Source organism: Acinonyx jubatus, chromosome B2 (assembly GCF_027475565.1).
Source record: "Acinonyx jubatus isolate Ajub_Pintada_27869175 chromosome B2, VMU_Ajub_asm_v1.0, whole genome shotgun sequence".
Lineage (NCBI taxonomy): Eukaryota > Metazoa > Chordata > Mammalia > Carnivora > Felidae > Acinonyx > Acinonyx jubatus.
In genome coordinates, this window is record NC_069385.1 from 132,197,709 (window position 1) to 132,220,633 (window position 22,925).

Sequence of the window (22,925 nt, forward strand, 5' to 3'; positions counted from 1 at the left end):
CGTAATGGTGAATATAGTAATATTAGTTTATTTCCAGTTACTTTGCAAATTATGGCCTTCTCTCCAAGAGCGTGGAAATAAAATCCAAAAACCCATTGCTTTCATAACATTCTGGGCTCATTAAAAGACACTGAATAACTTGCCAGTTTTGAGTGACTAAATGAAATCTGCACAAGAAAACAAAGAGTGTCAATTTCATAATTAGAAAATAGAGTCTTCCAGTGATTCGATACTGAATATGTAAGGAACAGAAAAGGCCAGTAACAATGCCATTAAGGTTGCGATTCAAGATACTTGTAATGATTATTACAACTTCTACTTCCACAGGAAGTAGTGAGTGAATATAAAACTCCTTGGAGATTTAATCCAAAGCCAGACAGTTGTATCCAGGACACCCTGGAACTGGACCAGTTTCTGAATTTGGGGACATGGGGAAGAATAAAGCTCTTTCACAATTAACAACAGCAATGAAAGGAGATTCTGTTGGTATGTGCCCTGGTTATCAAGTACGGACCAGAGGGGAAGCAGGTTGGTTATTCTGCATGTGTAAGTGGTATCCTTTTGAATGTGAGAACAGAGGAAAGCTTTTAATGATTTCTTGGAAAAAAATGAGCCAGATTTTATTTCTAATTGTTTAAGCAATAATCATACCTACCTATATCTGTATGCTCTATTTTCTCCCTATATATTTTCTATAATATATTTCTATAATATATTGATTTTGGCTCAGGTCATGGTCTCTTGGTCATGAGTTCAAGCCCCGCATAGGGCTCTGTGTTGAGCATGGAGCCTGCTTGGGATTCTCTCTCTCTGCCCCTCTCCCCCACTCACACATGCTCTTTCTCTCTCTCTCAAAAAAAACAAATAAATATTGTCTCTATTATAATAAGATTATATAATAAAAATTATAATAGAGAAAATACAATATTTTATTTTTATTTTTTAAAGTTTATTTTTTTAATTTATTTTGAGACAGAGACAGAGAGCAAGCAGGGGGAGGAGCAGACAAAGGAGAGACAGAATCCGAGGCATGCTCCGTGCTGTCAGTGTAGAGCCCAATGAGGGACTAGATCTCATCAACGGCGAGATCATGACCTGAGCCGAAATCAAGAGTCAGACACTTAACCAACTGAGCCACTCAAGCATCCCCAATTTTTCTTTTTAAATATAGCTTTTTAGAGCTGTATCATTCTAGAAATGTTAACTGCTATAGTGTTTTCCCTCCCAACCTCTAAAAGGCAAGGATAAAGCCAGTAACATTAAGAAACAATGATTCTGGGCAAAGGAAGCAGTGGAGGAGAAACATTCCTGGGTTTTCTTCAAGAAGATTCTGGATGCAGACTCGTTTTTGGGAAGATACGGCGGAAGCAGCAACTGCAACAGTTACAAGAGCCTGGCTTCCATTTCTGCCACCTGACAAATGCTTCTACCTGTGTCTCAAATAGTAGCCCAAATTAGCCTCTGGAGAAGTAAAGACTTAAGGAAAGTTTCCTAGTCTTACTGCATGAAAATAAATGTGTGTTGCATTTGAACATATTAGGAAAGTTAAAGAAGATGTCAGGCTACGAGGTTTTTGTTTTTTAAAGGAGAGAAGTCTGGCCAACTCATCTACATAGCTTTAAAACAGCCCTAGGACTGAAAATGGAAGTGACTCCCACATAGGCTTGAAGGTCAGAGAATGCTGCGCTGGGCTACACAGAGGGCCGGGCAGCATGTGGCAGGAAACGCTTTGTGATTCTCCTTGGCTGTCACAGGAGGAACAGGCCAACTCCCACATGAATCCCAGACTCAGGGACGAAGCGTTATATTGCAGATCTCTGGGACAGCCACCAGGAACCTGATTCTTAAGTAGACAGCCTCCTTTGTTTCACTAGGCAAACTAGGAATTGTGGGAAAATGGGAGCTGTTTATTAGTAGTTTCTTCATGCCCATTGTCTCATTAATATAGGACTCTTAAGTCCAAGAGACTTAGAAGGTAGCAGCTGGTGACAATCAGAAGGAAAAAACCTTACAGTGCTTCCTTACAACTGCAAGGAAAACCTTATAATACTGATTTGCCACTTTTTCTAGCTCTTCCTCTGAAGGACTGGAGTGAGTTGTTGGATTTTCACCTAACTGTTCATTCTAGCTTATTACTCCTTCAGTGTCTAGAATTCTCTAACATAGGAGTCACCTGAATAGGAGTCCCTTGAATGTATTCACAAAGAGGGCTATTTAACTCCATGACAACAATGGTCACTTTGGCTTGCGTCTTTGAGAATAAAACACATTCGTGTCAAACCTGTAAGGACAAGCTTGCATGCACTTAGCAGGATGTCAGAATGGAGGATAAACTCAATGTTATGTGTGTATATATACATATATATATATACACACGTATATATATATGTATGTATATGTACAAATGTATATGTATGTATATATATACATACGTTAATTAAAAACCCTATTTATCAAAAATGAGCTTTCCCAATTCCATGGGATCTCTTAAAGAGAATGCCCATACATTCAGCCACTTAGAAAACATAATTGCTTCATTATAATGTCAGTAACTGTCATAATGAAGCAGAATGTGAATTAAGAATGTGAATTAAGAAACCCAGGTTCTTGTCTTAACTCTGGCACCAACAAGTTCTGTCATCTTGAACCTCATTTACATAATACAGGGGAAAAAAACACCCTCCCTTCTTAAGATGACTGAATTAGCTGCTGTTAAGTGCCATTTGCTTAGAAACAAAGATCTTATGACAAGTGTTCGTGAAACACTGATATGCCTTAAGATGTCCTACTGTACTTTAGAATCAGTAAAATAAGTACACCTTTATCCATGTGTAATTCTAACATGATCAGTGGATTAATGATATGAAATTTTTATCTTTAGCCACACTCCTAACTCATACAAAATCGCCTCTAGCTTTGGACAACATATCAAAATTTACTGCCAGTTTATAAACTGTAGCCTGGTTTCTTCATATGAATTTTAACAAAGCTATATGGAGTATTAATACTATATCTAACAGAGTAACTATCCCTCTAAAGAGGAACTGTCTTTCCTTACATGGAGATGTAATATCTTTAGGTAGAACAACATTCAAAAATATTTGGAATTTTTCATGCGATTACATCTCCATTTCGCAAACTTAACATTTCTGTGTTTTGTGAAAAATAACTTTTAAAATATTAGAGTAAAAATTAACATATTGAGGTTCCTTTCCCATCACAAAGCACTACAAAGTCATAAAAATTAGCCCTGCATAGTCCAGAATTTTTGTTATGAATAGCCACATAGAAAGGAGAAACACAGATTGATGTTTTAAACCTCAGATGAATCAAGGGGCAGCGTACTGGCTCTCATAATATCAGAGAATCACAGACCCCTAACTCAACTTTCCACCCAAAGCTGGAAATAACTGCTTTCTACAATAATTCCAATAGAAATTCACCCATCGTACTGGAAAAACTCCAGAGAAAGACTTCTCACTACTTTGCAAGGTAGCACATTCAGTTTTTAAAATGTTTTTTGTTTTGGGGAAACTCTTATTTTGAGCTAAAAAATCTTTCTGTATTCAAGTGTTACCCATCAATCCTGCTTCTTTCCTCTGACATCACACACAGCTAGTATTCTTTTTCACCTGAGAGCCCTTCAGACATTGACGACAGGCATTTCACACCATGCTTCAGCTTTCCCGGCTAACCAGCCTCTGTAAACCCACCTGCTCCCACCCTCCCTCCCTCCCCTCCCTCCTCCCTACTGTGTCCTCTGACCTTCCCTTCCTCCTTCCAGCCACAAGCATCAGTTGAATGCGTTAGGTAGTAGACATATGTCCATATATAGCACAAGAGCTCTAGACCCTTACACTCTTCGGCATTCCTTTCTGGATTTATTCTAGTTGGTCAACGTCTTAAAAAAGTGAGCCCTCAGAAGTGAACATTTCCAGAATGTGACAGAACTATTACCTCTTACTCTGAAAGCCATATTTCTATGGAAATAACCATTTCCTTTTGCTTGTAACTAGATAAAAACTTCCCCTCTGATACCATTCCTCCAAATGGACCTAATTTGGACTTTTTTTGAGGGGTGGGGAGAATCTACAGACACTTGGATTTCTCTTCTCTTCCATCCACCAAATGAGGGCTGTGAGTTTCTTTATAGCAATGTATAAATTGCTTTGGTTGCTTTGAGGATTTGGTTTTGCTTTAGATTTGGATGTAGTATTTTAACTCCATGATAGATTAAAACAGGTCCGTGTCGTGGCTGCCCTGATAAGCTACTACTTGACTGAACTATTTACTGACTCCTCAGTCTGGCCACTTTCTGTTTTTCGTTTTTTTTGTTTTTGTTTTTTAACATGAAATTTATTGTCAAACTGGTTTCCATACAACACCCAGCGCTCATCCCAACAGGTGCCCTTCTCAATACCCATCACCCACCCTCCCCTCCCTCCCACCCCCCATCCACCCTCAGTTTGTTCTCAGTTTTTAAGAGTCTCTTATGCTTTGTCTGGCCACTTTTTGTAAAGAGATTTTATCGTCAGTGAGAAGCAGGTATAGACAAATGGGCTGACTGTCAGAGGACTTCAGTCCAAAGTATCTCCCTCAGAAGACTAAACTGCCTCCAAGTTATAATAATGGTCATAGGCTTTTTCTCTTCCTTTCTTTTCTTATTCATTGGTTTATGAAAAAAAGGATTAAATTCTCCCTCATGAGTTATCTACAGTTGCTATGAAGCTTGCTTTTTTAGGGTATTTTTTTCTTAAAACAATACATCTAGGAGTTCCTAATTTCAGAAACAGCCTGCAATTTCTTCATTACAGGCTGATTGATTTCTTCATTACAGAAACTACTGGTGACAATAATAAATGAAAATTGTTAGAAAGTGCTTAGTGGGTACCAACTGTTGTATTTACTGGGCATATTAATATTACATCCTACTATCTCACTTAATTCTCTCAACTACTCTGCAAGATAGGCATTTTATCTCCCTTGACAGATGAGTAAAGTGGGGTTTAAAGAGGTAAAGCAAGGTGCCTAACTTCAGAGAGGTAGTAAATCATGATCCACCACTGTTTACAGGAATGCTCTGCCTTCCTGCCACTCACTCACACGGGTGTCTGGGGCTGGTGGGGGGGCGGGTGTCACTTAAAGCTATGGTTCGAAGAGGTAGCCTGGCACCCAGTGTGGTCCGTTGCAAAGAATGAGAGTTCACAAGGGTTCTAGTCTTGATTCTGACACTCAGTGGCACTGTCTCCAAGCAGTATCTTTGCTCTCTATAAAATGAGAAGAGTAACCCTAGTTTCAGAGGATTGCAAAGACATCTATGATAGGCTGGACACTAAGAAGAAGCTAAATAGGGGCGCCTGGGTGGCTCAGTCGGTTGGGCGACCGACTTCGGCTCAGGTCATGATCTCACGGTCTGTGAGTTCAAGCCCCGCGTCGGGCTCTGCTGACAGCTCAGAGCCTGGAGCCTGTTTCAGATTCTGTGTCTCCCTCTCTCTCTGACCCTCCCCCATTCATGCTCTGTTTCCCTCTGTCTCAAAAATAAATAAATGTTAAAAAAAAATAAAAAAAGAAGAAGCTAAATAGACAATCATTCATTCAGTGTCCTGCGTTTTCAAATCCCAATTCAGGGGCATACCTTATTATCTCCCACTGCCATCATACTTGGATAACCTAAAGGGAGTGACCACACACACACACACACACACACACACACACACACACACACATGAAATATCCCTTCTTTAATTCGTGCCTGTCTCAACAGTGAAAGAGTTCTGTACCTTGAAAAAGTGCTCTCCAAGCATGTGCTATTATGATGATCACCATCTGGGATGCTGCCAGAAGTTCCTCTGAAGGTGCTCAAAAATTGAAAGTGTAATCATTCAATTTTATTTGAAAATGAACTGATAGGGAGTCAAGCCATGCAAGACACTAGAAGTCTCCCAGATAGGAAAGAATTTTATGTTGGAGGGCATCAGGGACTTTGACCAGAAACCCAGAGACTTCATTCTGTTTGGTCCAAAGCAGTCCTCCAGCCTTGCTGGGACCAGTCCTCGATGCAACAACTTCACACCAGCCAGGCTGGCCTATTCGCGGCCCTCAGCATGTCTGATGGCTCTTCCCACCCACCTCATCTTAGTCTCTTCTAACACTGTCTCCTCCTAGATCGGGCAGAAAGTCCTATATTGTCCACTTATTTCGTTTTTACCCATACACTTAAGTTTATAATCAATTTTCACTACTTCTAAACTGACAGGGGAAAGGTGGGAAGAAAAAAGTAGGGAAACAAACATGCATTCTCTTTCCTCATTATTTCCAATACGGTCTACAAATCCAATTTGTATGGATTTAGATTATTATCCACTCTACATAAGGTTTTAGTAACTGAAATAATGACAATCCAGTGGGAAAGGCAGAGAGCGGAAGATATGTTTTCTTATAGGGTAAATTTTTAAGGATGAAGGCATTAGATTAAGCACCATTAAGAAGCTCAAGACATAGGCAATTTGATGTAGGCAGCTGGGCAAACAGCTAAAGTTTAATCTGATTATGTGCAGCTCCCAGGATTTTCTCAAGTTATGATTCAAATCCATGCAACAATTTTCAAACTACATTCCGTTCCATAACATGAGTGCACCTATAGGTAAGAACTATTCAGCAGGAAAAACGGTTTTGAAACTAGCAAGGAGCTTGGTTTTTCATTTTTCGCTAATTAACAGGCCCCATGCAGCCGGAAGAGAAAAGGAACTAAATATCAGAGAATGAAATTTTTATTACTCTTTCATTCTCTCCAGAAAAAGTCCTGAACGTTAAACTAAAATCCACTGCCACAGGAATATGAAGATTTTAAAAATGTACGTAAATGTAATCTAGTTTAACAATAACAACAACAAAATCTCTATTCCAGGCGCAGAGAAAAAAAAAGTTAGGATTGTAAAGATGAATCTGGTTAAGTTTCTGTGGGTAACAGCCCCAGTTTTGAGCATTCACTATCAGCTAGCTTAGCTTGCATATTATGAGGAACTTTGTATGTAGGTTATCTCATGTGACCCAATCTCCACCATGTGTCATTATACACATTTTATAGATGAGGTAATTGGAGTAGAGAATTGAACCCACGAGTGTATGGTTCAAGAAAGAAGTTTTTCAAATGCTGACAACGTGAAAACAAGGGAATACTGACATATTAGTTCGACCCCTTTATGACCTCCTTATCCAGGCTCTCCCAGCCCAGGTATTATGGAAATCAGGTTAATCTTCCTAAATGACGCTTTCATCATTTGACTCTCCACTCCAAACACTTCATTTACAAAATCTAGAAGGACCTTCTTAGATTCAAGACTCCTCAAAAATCTGACTTGACCCATCTCATAATCCTGTTGGTCCACAGCCTTCACGATTCAAGACATTTATTGAGCATCTAATGTAAGCTAGGCTCTGCGAGGATATAAGGCCCTGTCTGTAAATTGCTCACAGTAGAGCATTTCTCAAATATATCTGTTATTGCTCTGTGGATCCTTACCCAGTCATCTCCCCTAAATGGAATGTTCCGCTTGATTCTACATTCACCCTTTTTCTTATATATCAAAATCTAACCTAGTCAAGATCCAGTGTCGATCCCAATCCCTTCATGAAACATATGCTAAATATGTTTGTTAGTTCATTCCTCTGATCCCCTAGAATACCAGATTCCAGATTTACGTGGACTTGATTCCTGGAATGCAGATTCCAAAGCCCCTCGCTCAGAGATTCTGATTCAGTGGGTATGGCTTCATCCAGTATGGGAATGTGCATTTAAACACCTGTCTAAATTCCCAAGTTCTGGCCCCCATCTACCCATGTCACTTCCCAGACAACTGGTTTAATTTTTTCTCCTCTCACTGAATTGACTCATCTGAGTTCTCTGGTGTCACAGACAAAACCTTGGCTTCAGCCTTATCAATCCCGATGATTTTGGTCCTCAATTACCAACCACCTCCTGGTCCTGATCACATTCTTGGCTCAATAAAGAAGCTAGCCCTGATGTAGGCTGAGACTATTTTTATTCTTTTTTAACTAGTATGGCTGCTTTGCACTGGTGAGCTTGAAACAGACTTCAGGCAGTTAAATCTCAAAAAAAGTTGCAGCTCATGCCATTCTTTTTAGGAGTCTGAGTACAGAAAAGACCAAGGGGAAGGGGAGAATGCTTACCCTGAAACATTCAAAGAGGTAACAATTCCCTAGCCCATGGAGAAAGGGATGTGAATTGGCCTCTAAGGACAATCTTGACTGGGATGTCCTAGAAGTGGAACCGAGTATTTTCTGACAGCCCAGCGCACCCTCCTTAAGCATAACTGCACCGCTGACATTAAAACAGTCACAAAATATGCAATTCCCCAAATCAAGGAAGCTGCTGACTCCAAGAGAATGAATCTTCCCTGTAAAAATTTAAGGAAAGCCCCTGGAATGAGAGCAGAAAAGGTCAAAGTATAGGCTCCTTCTTTGTCCTGCCATGTCTTGGGGAATACTGCACAGACCTCTCATAGGCAAAGAAAATAAGCTGATCAGAACTTTTTCCGGAAAAATGAAAATGACCTAATTTTATTTTCGCATTATGGACAACTTCCGTTTTCTTCTTTAAAGGGTTGAGTTAATTTTTAATCTGACTCTAACTAACTCTATCTAACTTCAGTGTAACTTAACAGTCAATAAACCTTGGACCCTACTAAAAGACTCAGGGTCCCCAAGTGGCCTTAAAAGCTGTTAAACTCAAAGATTCTATTAACCAAATTCTGCTCAGCAATATGGAAAAATCAGTAACTTAAGTCTTTAAGTATTGCAAGTCAACTCAAATGATAAACTGTCATTATGAAACAAAACTTATGTGCAAAGCTACCACTCGTCTCTCTGATCAATGTCTTAAGACTGAAGTCATTCTATTTAAAAACAGCAACCACTTTATTTAGTTGAATATTTATTACTTAATTGTCTACTATATGAGTGTCCTATTTATTATACTAAAAGATTACACTTGTAGAGTATGTATATGTACATACGTTGTCCATAATCACTTCCATTTACAAAAACACTTTCCCTTGCTGGCTCCGCTTTCCACATATTTGAAATGGATCTTTAGGTTTTACATATTTGTGTATATATGTGTGTATATATGTAAGTACACACATATGTAATATGTAAATACAAATATTATGTACATAAATACAAACATATATTTACCTATCTATCTATCCATCCATCTATTCTTATAATTAATGGGGAAGAAACTACATAGGGAAGTCATTCTGATTTTCCTATTGTCACCTATGATAATGGTAAAAAGTACTATTGCTTTCATCAGATTTATATGAGAAAAGTACATTTACACTGGCTCATGGATAAATCTATATGGAATACAATAGGTTATACTTTTGGAATCAGAAGGTTTATACATGGTTTTGCTACCTCTAGTATGTGACTTTGAATAAATCACTTATCTTTTTTTGAAACTCAATTTCCTCACCTATAAAGTAGGTATACTGATACAGGACTTGCCTCTCTCAAAAGTTGTTTATAAGACTTCAAAAAAGATAAATGTTTTTTAATGCAATTATACACACATTAACTGATTAATAAATATAAAATAATATTACCATGCTTATAGTGTATTTAAGCGACTAAAGCCAGAAAAGACAACATATATGTAAATAATTACTCAGTAAATTCACAAATCATAGGTTTGTTTATACTACTATTAGGATATTCATTTTTTTAAAATTTCGGTAAGAATTTAACACTGTTCTAGATTTCATTATGTAAAGATAACAACATAATCTAGCCTCATCGACAAATTATAACAAGCAAATGTAACTATAGAAATGGATACACATTTTAATTTCAATAAGTATTTATAATAAAATTATACATTTCATTACTTAAAAAGGACATAACCTGACCCCTTCCACAAATACAATGATTGTGAAGTATAAATATAGTTGTAGGAATACAGATGCCTTATTCACTGAAAGGTTACACAAACATATGTGCATGGATAAAACAGCTACATTACTGAAACATGCCTAAGCTAAAATGTGATAAAAAATTGTGAATGCATTAAGAGATACTAGTCTTTAAAAGAACTGTACTGTGGGTATGTTTGCAAAGCAGACTGATGAGAAAAGAGCACTGCACTGGGAACCAGCACAACCGGCCTTCACTTTATCAGCAAACAACTGTTTAGCATTTACTATAGGTCAGGCATTAGCCTAGATGCTTGAGATGCTTTACTGAGCAAGGCAAACAAAAATCTGCCTTCATGAAGCTTGTAAACAAAGGGGGACATGAAGGGACAAAAATCATCTCACATCATAAGTAAACTAGTAAGATGTACAAAGTGCTATATAAATGAGTAGTCATTAGATTGTAAGTACTATGAAAAAATACAGCAGCGTAAGGGGATCAGGCAGGTGTGAATATGGCAGGGCAGGTTTTAGTTTTAAATAGAGTGGTTAGGGTAGGTCTAATTAAGAAGGTTATTAAGCAATAACTGAAATGAAAAATACACTAAAGGGAATCAACAATAGATTAGAGGATGCAGAAGAACAGATCAGCAATCTGGAAGACAGGGTAACGGAAAGAAAGCACCCAAGCTGAACAGCAAAAATCAAAAAGAATAATAAAAGGAGGATAGGTTAAAGGATTTCTTGGACAACACCAAGGAAAGGAACATTTTCATTATATGTGTCCCAGAAGGAAAAGAGAGAAAGTGGAAGAAATCATATTTAAAGCAGTAATAGCTGAACACTTCACTAACCTAGTGAAAGAAACAGACTTCTAGGTTCAAGAAGCACAAAAAGTTTCAAAGAAGATGAACAAAGGAGGCCCACGCCATGGTACATAATAACTAAAATGTTAAAGATTACAAAGAGAGAATTTTGAAAGCAGCAAGAAAGGAGAAACTAATTACATATGTTCATGGTAAATCTCAGGAGGCTGTCAGCTGATTTTTCAGCAGAAGCTTTGCAGGCCAGAAGGGAGTGGAATGATATATTTAAGGTGCTTAAAAGGAAAATGCTTGATGCTCTACCCGGCATCAAGATTATCATCCAGAATAGAAGGAACGACAGACAGTTTCCCAAACAAACAAAAGTTAAAGGAGTCATCACCGCTAAACTGGCCTTACAGGAAATGTTACAGGGACTTCATTAAGTGAAGAAGAAACAGTCATAATTAAGAAAATTAGGAACTTTTCAAAATTAGAAAATTATGAAAAGACAAAATTTCATGAGGAAAGGCAAACACACAGTAAAGAAAATAAACAATCACTTATAGAGCTACTATGCATATAACAGAACAAAAGCAGCAAAGTCAATTATATATTAAAAATTAGTTAAAGGAACTCATAAAATAGAAAGATGTAAAATATGACAACACATACGTAAAACGTGATGCAGGAGTAAAAATAGTTTCCTCATAATGTGTGTGAATTTAAGTGACCATCAACTTAATATAGACTGCCATATATTTAAAATGTTATTATGAACCTCATGAAAAGCACAAACCAAAAACCTATAATAAAAACGTTTAAAAAAAGAGAGAAAGAGCCAAACATAACACTAACACAAGTCCTCAAGCACAAGGAAAGAGACAGGAAAAAAAAAAAAGAAAAGAAAGAAAAGAACAGAGAACTATAAAAGAAAAAAAATCCCAGATAACAATTAACAAATGGGAGGAAGTATATATCTATCAATAATTACTTTATTTTTATTTTTTTTTAATGTTTACTTATTTTTGAGAGAGAGTGAGAGAGACAGAGTGCGAGCAGGAGAGGAGCAGAGAGAGGGAGACAGAATCTGAAGCAGGCTCTAGGCTCTGAGCCGTCAGCACAGAGCCCAATGCAGCGCTCAAACCCCCAGACCTCGAGGTCATGACCTGAGCTGAAGTCGGACCCTTCACCGACTGAGCCACCCAAGCGCCCCTATCAATAATTATTTTAAATGTAAATGGTCTAAATGCTCTAATCAAAAGATGTAGGATGGTGGGGGGGGGGGGGGCTGGGTGGCTCAGTCAGTTATGTGTCCTATTTTGGCTCAGGTCATGATCTCACAGTCCATGAGTTCGAGCCCTGCATCAGGCTCTGTGCTGACAGCTCAGAGTCTGGAACCTCCTTTGGATTCTGTGTCTCCCTCTCTCTCTGCCTCTCCCCACTCACTTGCTCTCTCTCTCTCTCTCTCTAGCAAAAATAAACATTAAAAAAAAAAAAGATGTGGGATGATTGAAAAAAAAAATGATTCATATATGCTGCCCACTTCAGATCTAAAGACACATACAGATTGAAAGTGAAGGGATAGGAAAAGATATTTCATGCAAAGGAAGGAAAAAAAAAGCCAAACTAGCAATATGTATATCAGACAAAACAGACTTTAAAACAGAGATGTTAACAAAGACTGGCATTATATAATGATAAAGGGATCAATATAACAAGAGGGGTGGCAGAAGAGGGGGAAAGAAAGGATCAATGAAACCAAAAATTGGGTCTTTAAAAAGATAAACAAAATTGATAATCCTTTAGCCAAACTCATCAAGAAACAAAGGGAGGACCCAAATAAATAACATCAGAAATGAAAGAGATGTAACAGCCAGCACCACAGAAATGCAGAAGATTATGAAAGATTACTATGAAAAATTACACGCCAACAAACTGGACAACCTAGAAGAAATGGGTAAATTCTTAGAAATGTACAGTCTTCCAAAAGTGAGTCAGGGAGAAATGGAAAATCTGAACAGACCAATTACTAGTAACAAAATTCAATCAGTAATCAAAAAACTTCCAGTAAACAAAAGTCTAGGACCAGAGGGATTCACAAGTGAATTCTACCATACATTTAAAGAAGAGGTATCATCAGTTCTCAAACTATTCCAAAAACAGAAGAGGAAGGAAGCTTCCAAATACGTTCTATGAGGTCAGCATTACTGTGATACCAAAACCACACACTACCAAAAAAAAAAAAAAAAAAGAAAAAGAAAAAAGAAAAAAAGAAAGAAAGAAAACTATAGGCCAATATACCTAATGAACATAGATGCAAAAATCCCCAATAAAATATTAGCAAACCAATTCCAACATCACGTTAAAAGGATCACCATGATCAAGTGGGATTTATTACAGGGAGCAAGGATGGTCAACATCTGCAAATCAGTCAACAGGATATACCACATTAACAAAACTAAGGATAATAATCATATGATCATGTCGATAGATGCAAAATAGCATCTGACAAAATTTAACATCCAGTTGTGATAAAAATGTTCGACAAAGTGTGCTTAGAGGGAATATACCTTAACATCATAAAGGCCATATATGACAAACCAGAGCTAATATCATACTCATTGGTGGAAAAACAGAAAGCTTTTCCTCTAAGATCAGGATTAAGACAAGAATGTCCACTCTCACCACTTTTCTTCAACATAATACTGGAAGTCACAGCCACAGCAACCACAAAACGAACCAAAATAAATGGTATCCAAATTGGTAAGGAAGAAGGAAAACCAGTTGTAGATGACAGGATACTATCTATAGATAACCCTGAATACTTCACCACAACACAATTAGAATAAGTGAATTCTGTAAGATTGCAAGACATAAAATTAACATGCAGAAATCTGTTGCATTTCTATATCCTAATAACAAAGCAGAAAGAGAAACTGTGAAAACAATTCCATTTGTAACTGCACCAAAAAGAATACTTAGGAATAAACTTTACCAAGGAAGTGAAAGACCTATGCTCTGTAAAGTATAAAACACTGATAAAAGAAATTGAAGACACCACAAACAAATGAAAAGATATACCATTCTCATGGACTGGAGGAATAATATTGTGAAAATGTCCATACTACCCAAAGTAATCTACAGATTCAATGCAACCAACCTTGAAAATGAAATACAACAGCATTTTCACACATCTCAGAACAAATAATCCTAAAGTTGCTATGGAACCACAGAAGACCTTCAACAGCCAAAGCAATCTCGAGAAAGAACAAAGCTGGAGGTATCACAATCCAATTTCAAAATATACTAGAAAGCTACAGGAATCAAAAGAGTATGGTACTGGCACAAAAATAGACACAGACCAATGGAACAGAACAGAAACCCCAGAAATGAACTCATGCTTATGTTGGTTAATGAGCCTATGACAAAAGAGGCAAGAATATACAGTGGGGAAAGACCATCTTTTCAATTAATGGTGCTAGGAAAACTGAACAGCTACATGCAAAAGAATGAGGCCGGACCACTTTCTCACACCATACACAAAAAGAAACTCAAAATGGATTAGAGACCTGAATGGGAGACCCCAAACCATCAAATTCCTAAAAGAAAATATAGGCAGTAATTTCTTTGACATCGGCCTTAGCAATATTCTTCTAGATCTGTCTCCTCAGGCAAGGGAAACAAAGGCAAAAAAACACTACATAAATAAAAAGCTTCTGGCACAGTGAAGGAAACTATCAACACAACAAAAAGGCAACCTGCTGAATAGAAGATATTTGCAAATGATACATAAATAACATAAAATTCAACACCAAGAACCAACCCCCCCCCCCCAAAGAATCCAATTAGAAAATGGGCAGAGGACCTACCTGAAAAGAAATTTTTCCAAAGAAGACAGACAGCTGGCCAGGACACATGAAAATATGCTCAACATCACTAATCAAATCGAGACCACAATGAGCTATCATCTTACGACTGCCAGAATGGCTAGGATCAAAGAGACAAGAAATAACAAGTGTTGGAAAGCAAGTGGAGGAAGAGGAACCCTCTCGCACTGCTGTTGGGAATGCAAGCTGGTGTAGCCATTGTGGAAAACAGTATGGAGGTTCCTCAAACAATAAAAAATAGAACTACCATATGATCCACTAACTTCACTACTGGGTACATATCCAAAGGAAACGAAAACACTAATTCGAAAAGATATATGCGCCTTTTTTTTTTTTAACTACGTTATTTATAATAGTCAAAATATGGGAGCAACTCAAGTGTCCAGCAGTAGATATGCAGATAAAGAAGATAATGTGTATAAATACACAACAGAATATTACTCAGTCATAAAAAAAAAAACCAATGAGATTTTGTCATTTGTGACAACACTGTAGGACCTAGAATGTTATGCTAAGTGAAATAAGTGTGACAGAGAAATACAAATACCACATGATTTCATGTGTATGTGGAATAAAAAAAAAAAACCACAAAGCAAATGAACAAAGAAAAGCAGAAACTGACCCATAAATACAGACAACTGGCGATAGCCAGAGGGATGGGGCATAGGGGATGGGCAAAATGGGTAAAAGTGAGTGGGAGACACAGGCCTCCAATTATGGAATAAATAAGCCACAGGGATGAAAGGTACAGCATGCTGAATATATATGGTCAATGAGAGTGTGCTACTGTTGCATGATGACAGATGGTAGCTATGCTTATGGTGAGCACAGCATAACGTACAGGTTTGTTGAATCACCACATCGTACACCTGAAATTAATATAGCCTTGTGTCTCAGCTATACTTCAAAAAAAAAAAAAAAAAAAAAAAGAGCGAGAGAGAGAGAGAAAACTTCTCTACTGTTTCCGAAGACTATTTTGATCCTAAGACCTGTTTTCTCTCAACAGTTAAGGAAAAAAAAATTATATTAAAAAAAAAAGAAGAAGAAAGTATTCAGAAGACAGCCACACAGCTCTCTGGCACAAAGATCCAGCCAGCCAGCCAGCGGGAAGAGCCAGTGTAGAGGCTCCACTGATTCTGCCAAAACGATCTCGTGGAAAAAAGAATACCCCATTTTGCAGGTGAGTGAACAATGTCTCAGAGTGGTGCGATTAAGGGAACAGAGCTAGTCAATAACAAAGCCAGGACTAGAAAGAAACCAGGTTTCTTGACTCTCGGTCCAGTGCCCTTCTTCTGTCTTGTGCCTTTGTTCACCAGGCTCGAAGAAAGTGTTGTTTCCTGCAAAGCCCCGAATAAATGTAAGGTGTCACCACTGCTGTGGTTGTTGTTGCTATTATTATCATTCATCGGGTCCACTGATATTTCTTGAAAGGTAGCTAAAGCTCAAAGAATAATTTCACTGTCCCTTCCCATGGTTGATTTTTCTCCTTCCTTTATCTGTGCATCTTTCTGTAGGTGGGTCATTTCAATAACAGATTTTCAGGTAAAGGAATTATGCATCTTTGGATATTTGATAATGGTGCAAAACCCAGGAATAAGGTATAAAATAGAAAGTGTAACTTAACGCACAGAACAGCCCATGAGAGAATGGAAGAATGTGAAGCCCAGCGCCTGGGCGGTCCTGGGCAGTAGAGAACTTACCTCTCTCCAGAGGCAGGAAGGAGGCACAAGGAATGGGAGCACAGCACAGGAAGGCAAGAGGGAAGCCTTGGAAATATATTAGGGCTAGAGCCCCCCACCTTTTATTTTATTTTAATGTTTATTCATGTTTGAGAGATGGGGAGAGACAGAGCATAAGTGGGGGAGGGGCAGAGAGAGACGGAGACATAGAATCTGAAGCAGGCTCCGAGCTGTCAGCACAGAGCCCGACACAGGGCTCGAACCCACGGACCGCGAGATCATGACCTGAGCCAAAGTCGGACGCTTAACCGACTGAGCCACCCGGGAGTCCCTAGAGCCCCCCCTACCTTTAAGCTACTAACTGAAAATGAGGCCTCTGGCCTTGAAATAATGGACCTCAAGGAAAAAGGTTAAAAACTAAGGGACCATAAAGGAGGAAGCCTGTTAAAAAAAAAAAAAAAAAAGGCAAGACTAGTGGATAGGGGGTTGGAGAAGAGAGGAGACATAAAGACATTTTCAAGTAAAAATGTGAGATTCTACACGAAACAATAGAAGAAGGAGAGTGAGAATCAGATTTCAGACACAGTAGACTTGAGAGCTGGTGGAATTACTAACAGCCGAAGGGAACAGAGAGGACAGGGTGAAAGGCGAGTAGCTGACTTTTAGCTACACGAGGTTTAAGGTGGCAGTGCGATTCTCAGGAGCGGGGAGGGTCCGGCAGGTTAAGAGGGAAATTTGGAAGATGAGTATCATTTGGGGCTGTTTTGTCTGCACAGTAGCTTCTAACCACATGCAGCAAACCAGCACTTGAAATTGTGGCTAACCTGAACTGAACGTGCTGTCGGCATAAAACACACAACTAGATTTTGAAGATTCCATGTGGGGAAAAAAAAAAAAAAAGAATGTAAAGTATCCAATTTTTTTTACATGATTACATGTTGAAATAATATTTGCATGAATTAGGTTAACAAAATATATATTTTTTAAGTTCACTCATTTATTCTGAGAGAGAGAGAACCAGTGGGGAAGGGGCAGAGAGAGAGAGAGAGAGAGAGAGAGACAGAGGGTCCAAAGCAGGCTCTGTGCTGACAGCAGAGTCTCTGATGCAGGGCTCAAACTCATGAACCGTGAAATTATGACTTGAGCTGAAGTAAGACGCTTAACCAACTGAGACATCCAGGCACCCCATAAATAAAATATATTACTAAAATTAATTTCACAGTTTTACTTTTTAGTGTGACTACGAGAAAATTTAAAATTGCATATGCAGCTTGCATATTTCTCCTGGACAGTGCTGATATAGAGCAATACTAGATACGTTTCAGAATCACGTACAGGGACAAGAACCCTGAGGTGAATCACAGACATTATTCTGAGGTCTTTCAACCAGAAACAGTCAGATAGGGGAGAAAGAACGCATGTCATTATAAAAGATAATATTTTCTGAACACTCGAAGAACTACACTAGCCACATTTAATGTGTTATCTCATTTGTTCCTCCCAACAACCTTATGAAATGATATCATTCTTTTTTTTTTTTTTTTTACAAAAAAACAAAAACAAAACAAAAGAAAAAACACTAAGTTCTAAAGAAGCGAATCTGCCTAAGGTCACACAGTGAAATCTTGGTGTTGGGAGTTCAAATCCTTGGCTGACCCCAGATCTCAAGGTCTAAATTGCCACACGAATTCCAGAACAATTTATACTTTGCAACTCTTAAATTGTTAGATTTTAAATGGTCATGTTGAAACTAACAATTTATTAGAATGGTCCATTGTCAGGAGTCAGCAACATACCAGTGATGTCCCAATTCGATAAAGGAAAAATACAAATGTGTAAAAATTTTTAACTTCAGAATTTTGCCGAGCTACTCATGTTGGCATATTTTCACCGTTTAGCTGCAGTAAGAGATTAGCTGCAAGTAACTCTTGCCTCTTATCAACATCTACTCCTAAAAATCCAAAACTGTCAAGTTAGATAGTACATTGTCCAAGGGAGATGATACTGGGCACGACCCTCAACAGAAGGGCCCTGTTTTCTGAATATAACTAAATACAGGATATGGAGCCACTTATATTTTAAACACCCTGTGGAGTATCTGACCCTCCCCAACGGTGATTACAATGTTTTGAAGGGATGAGTTATACAATTTAAAAAAAAATGTTTTTTTAAGGGAGCTGGATTAAATTTCAACCGTTTGTTGAAGGAACAAAAATTTAGCTTACCCAACAGGATAATTTCTACGCCTTGAAAATGCCATCCTTTGAGGAATAGAAAGAAAAAAAAATGGCTTGATTTTTTGACTGGAATCATTGCATAAAATCTCCTAGAAATATAAATTGGGATCAAAAGAATGAGGGGTCTTTCATGTATGTTTGGTGGTTGGATTTAATTTCAAAGACAAACTTATTCCTTCCTTTACATCTTTACTTTTTACTACCTATCTGGCCAAGACAGCAATTATAGAACCGCTAAACTTGAACAGTGATGGCTATAAGAATCACATCATTTTCAGGAACTTGCCCATGTAAATTTTACTACGCAGTTTGGCTCAGATTATAAAAACACATGTATCCAGGCTTAAAACAAAGGATTGCTATCCATTTACATTATAGAAATGGGAAAACAAAAGGAATTTGAAGGAAAAATATTTGCTTTGGAATAAGATTAATTAGCAGACCTCGTGATAGGCTGTTCATGTTGGACTTAGATCCAAAACAGTATCCTTCTGAAGGGACCTACTAGTTTATTTTTGAATTTAACCCCCCCCCCCGAAACCTTCCCACTCACAGCATCATTTTTTTTTTGAAGTGTGAGGACTTGTACGTGGACACATATATAAAAAGATCTCCTCTGAAAACCCAAAGTTTCTGAAAAACACTTTCCTATAAAGGTAGTATCACAGTAGTATAGGGTAGTGTTTGTAACAGATAGCCCTTTATTTCGGTTCTTTTAGATTAATTCCCATGACTCTTCCATCCAATTAAGGCGATATCCTTGGACTTGTGTCCTTACTCATTACAATTCATAATAATTTGTAACAAAGGCTCAGGCCCCCAAGGAGAGAGCCTGCTAGCACTAAAAATTCTTTGTCCTTCCCCGTGCAAAGGTGTTAAGAGCATGAAGTGATAGACCCAGGTATTGAGAAGGCCAGCTATATTTTCATCATTGAGGGTCACCACGCTGAGTCCCTCCTTTCCAAGAGTATCCCTCCTCTCAAACTTCCCTTGAGATTCTCATCATTACAAGCGTCAACTGGATAATCCTTATAACTGCCTTGCCGCTTCCCTTTTGTACATCATCATTAGCATACTGTTTTATTGGGTTAATTTCCTCTTCCATGTACCGATCACACACTATGGGCCAGGCACCGTTTAGGTACTAGAAATACAGCAGTGAACAAAAGGACAAAAATCTCTGCGCTGACACATTCTAGTGGGGAACACGTTCAGTAAACAAGGTAAACAAAAGAGTGTGTTAAATAATACATGACGAAAAGAAAAAAAAATGAAGCTAAAAGGGTAATATGAACTGTGATGGCTGGGGTAGGAAAGACCGAAATTTTAGACAGGGTGGCCAGAGAAGGCTTCACGTATAATAAATAGTAGATGGTATGCGCCTGAGAGGATAGAGAGAGAAAAATCTAGGACTGATCAGTGTCAGCTGAAGTGGGGAAAAGAAAGGAGATTAGCATATTTTAACATGCCCGGTAGTGGAGAAGAAACCATATGGAAACCACATCACTTTCTCTTTTTGTAGTCCCAGAAACAGGTTCTTCTGCCAAAACTCTCAGGCAGTTCACGGGATACGGAGGCACGGGGACACACACGGTCACACGCACCCCTCTCTGTCCAGGAACAGAGCTTAATGGCCAGCAGAAAGCGTTAAGAATTCAGAGTCAAGTACTGGCCTGGGAAACCGGGAACGAGAGTAGTTGTCGGAAAGGACACACCAGGACCCCCCGCCACCCCGCCACCCCACCACCCCCCCCCATCCCCGTTTACAAAAGGAAACCTCCCCGACTCCGCGATGCAACCCCAGGGAGGCCGGGGCAAGCACGCAGACACACCCCCGGGATTGCAGGCACGGTGCAGGGAGGAGAGGAGGCACGGATTCAACCGTTAGAGACAAAACCCCAGAATTTCCCGAGGCAGGGTCGGCACCGCGCGAGGGAAAGGCCGTCCCCCACTCCAGGGGTCGAAGGCCGGGGGAAAGCAGGGTCCGGGGGACGAGCGGGAATGGCCGCCGCGGGAGCGGGGGGCGGTTTCGTCGGGCATCCCCGGCGCCCGGCCGGCCGCGTGCTTGCAACAGGGGGCTGGACGCGAGCGGGCGCCTCGAGGTGCCGGGGCGGGACCGCGGCCCCGGACAAAGATCCCGAGACCGCGGCCTCGACCCGGCCCGCGCGCCCCCAACCCAAACGTTCACCGCCCCCTCCCCAGGCCCGCCGGGCGCGACGGGTTCCAGCGGTCGAACCCGCAGCTCCCGCGCCGCCGCCCGCCCGGCCCCTTCCCGCCCAGTGCGTTGGTCGAGGAGAGAAAGGGGAAGGGCTCCGGCGGCGCGCGGCGCCCACTCACCATGATCCGCGGCGGCTGCGGCGCGGCGACCCCGGCGGGCGGCGACGCGCTGTCCAGGGTAGCCGGCGTCCCTCTGCCCCGCGCTGCCGCCGCGCCCGCTCTACTTACCCACGCCCACACCCACGCCCGGCGCGCGCACGCCCGCCCGCCTCCCCGCCCCCTCGGGCTCGCGCTGCTCCCGCGCGGCGCTCCGAGCCCCAGGGCCGTTTCGGGCGCCCGCCGCTCCCCGCCCCTCCCCTCGCCGGGGCCTCGCGCGCCGAGGCGCGAGGAGGGCGGCGGGAGCGGGGCGGGGGCAAGCGAGACGGAGACCCGGGCGGCCTCGCGCGCCCCCTCCCGGGCGCCCGGCGCCGCCCTCGCCGCCGCGGCGCCCCCTGCCGGGCGGGCGGCGATTTGCAGGCCCAGCCGGCGCCCGCCTCGTGGGATGGCCCAACGTTCGCAGAGACTTGGCGCTGACCCGCAGCCTGCCTCTGGCCGCTGCCCACCCCCCGCCCCGCCCCCCGGCGGCTGCGGCGGCTGCGGGGACCAGGGGGGCTGTAGAGGGCCAGGGCGCTGCTGGTCCTCTTAGTTGGACTCCGCGGTTTCAGGCACGCGTTAAAGGAGAAGGGCCCGAGCCCATGCAGGTTTGCGGGATGTGGGTGTTTTGGATCCAGGTCTATCGGTCGGGTTCTGTTTGGCATGAGGTCTGGAGTGGATCAGTCTGAGCCGGAGCCTCCTTGTCCCCCACGATGCTGTCTCCAGAGGGTCTTATTCCAAGGTCTTCTTAGCTAATGCCACCGATGGTTAGTTTAACCCTTAATTGTGAATAGAAAGTATGGAATCTTAGATCCTGGGCTTCTAATTTTTTAAAGTTTTTGTTGCCCGAGTGAACGATGCTGAGAAAGGTAGACTTGTGATTAGCGTTAAGAATGTGTGCTTGCTTTTTTTTATGTGGCCGATGCTGTAAACTGAAATGCAAGCAAAGGTGAATGTGTTTGTTGACAGTCAGGAACACCGTATCTGCATGTGCACAGAGGTACCTGCAAATACTCCTAGCATCCATACCTGAAGTGTTGCAGATGTATTTGCAATTTGGTAAAGCAGCAAAGTGAATAACCAAAGATGTCAGAGCTAACTCTTGTCGTATAATCACCTAGTATTTAGAGTTTCCTGTAGTTGGAGTGTTAAACATCAGGTACAGATGTGCTTATAAGAGGTGGGTAACTTTAGACCATGAACAGATAGGTATTTATTAACCAAGGCTTCTAAAATCTCACCATTGGTGGGCTCAGGAGTCAGCCCTGCCTCATACTGAGTGATACTGGTTTAGTTGCCTAACATCTCTGTGCTTCAGTTTCTTGATCTATAAAATGGAGGATAAAAATGGCACATTATATATTGTTGTTGGGATTGAATTAATATGAAAAGGCACGGGAAAAATGCCTGGTGCAAAAGTATTAATTATTGATTTTGTTATTGATCTGACACCTGTGAAAATCAGAAAGTGATATTCCTTTTAATGCTGGAATGTTTTTATAAAAAAATGCCTGTAGGGCTGAACCCAAATATACAATTTGATGCCGGTTCGATTCATTCATTCTCTTAATTCATTCAACACAATTGCATTTACAATTGCACCAAAAAGAATAAAATGCTTAGGAATATTGTACCCTGGAAAGGTAAAAGACTTGTACCCTGAAAACTACAAAACTGATGAAAGAAATTGAAAACAACAGAAGCCAATGGAAAGATATCCGTGCTCCTGGATTGGAAGAATTAATATTGTGAAAATGTCTGTATTATCCAAAGCAATCTACAGATTGAATGCAATCCTCACCAAGCTATCAAGAGCATTTTTCACAGAACTAAAACAAACAATGCTAAAATTTGTGTGGAACCACAAAAGCCCCCAAATAGCCAAAGCAATCTTAAAGAAGAACGAAGCGTGAGGTATTACAATCCCAAATTCCAAGACATACAACAGAGGTGTAGTAACCAAAACGGTATGGTACTTGCACAAAAATGAACACAAGGGCCCCTGGGTGACTCGGTTAAGTGTCCAACTCTT

The 22,925-nt window shown here is 40.5% G+C and overlaps 1 protein-coding gene across 1 annotated transcript in view; it reads right to left on the reverse strand.

Annotated features, from left to right (window-relative positions):
• The window catches only part of ELOVL2 (ELOVL fatty acid elongase 2), a 64,220-nt gene extending 43,120 nt beyond the window's left edge, over positions 1 to 21,100 (reverse strand). Inside the window, exon 1 of the mRNA XM_027040289.2 lies at positions 20,882 to 21,100. Coding sequence (XP_026896090.1) covers positions 20,882 to 20,884 — 3 coding nt within the window. The 5' untranslated portion in view covers positions 20,885 to 21,100. The remainder of the gene's footprint in view (positions 1 to 20,881) is intronic.
• Between the last annotated feature and the right edge of the window lie 1,825 nt (positions 21,101 to 22,925).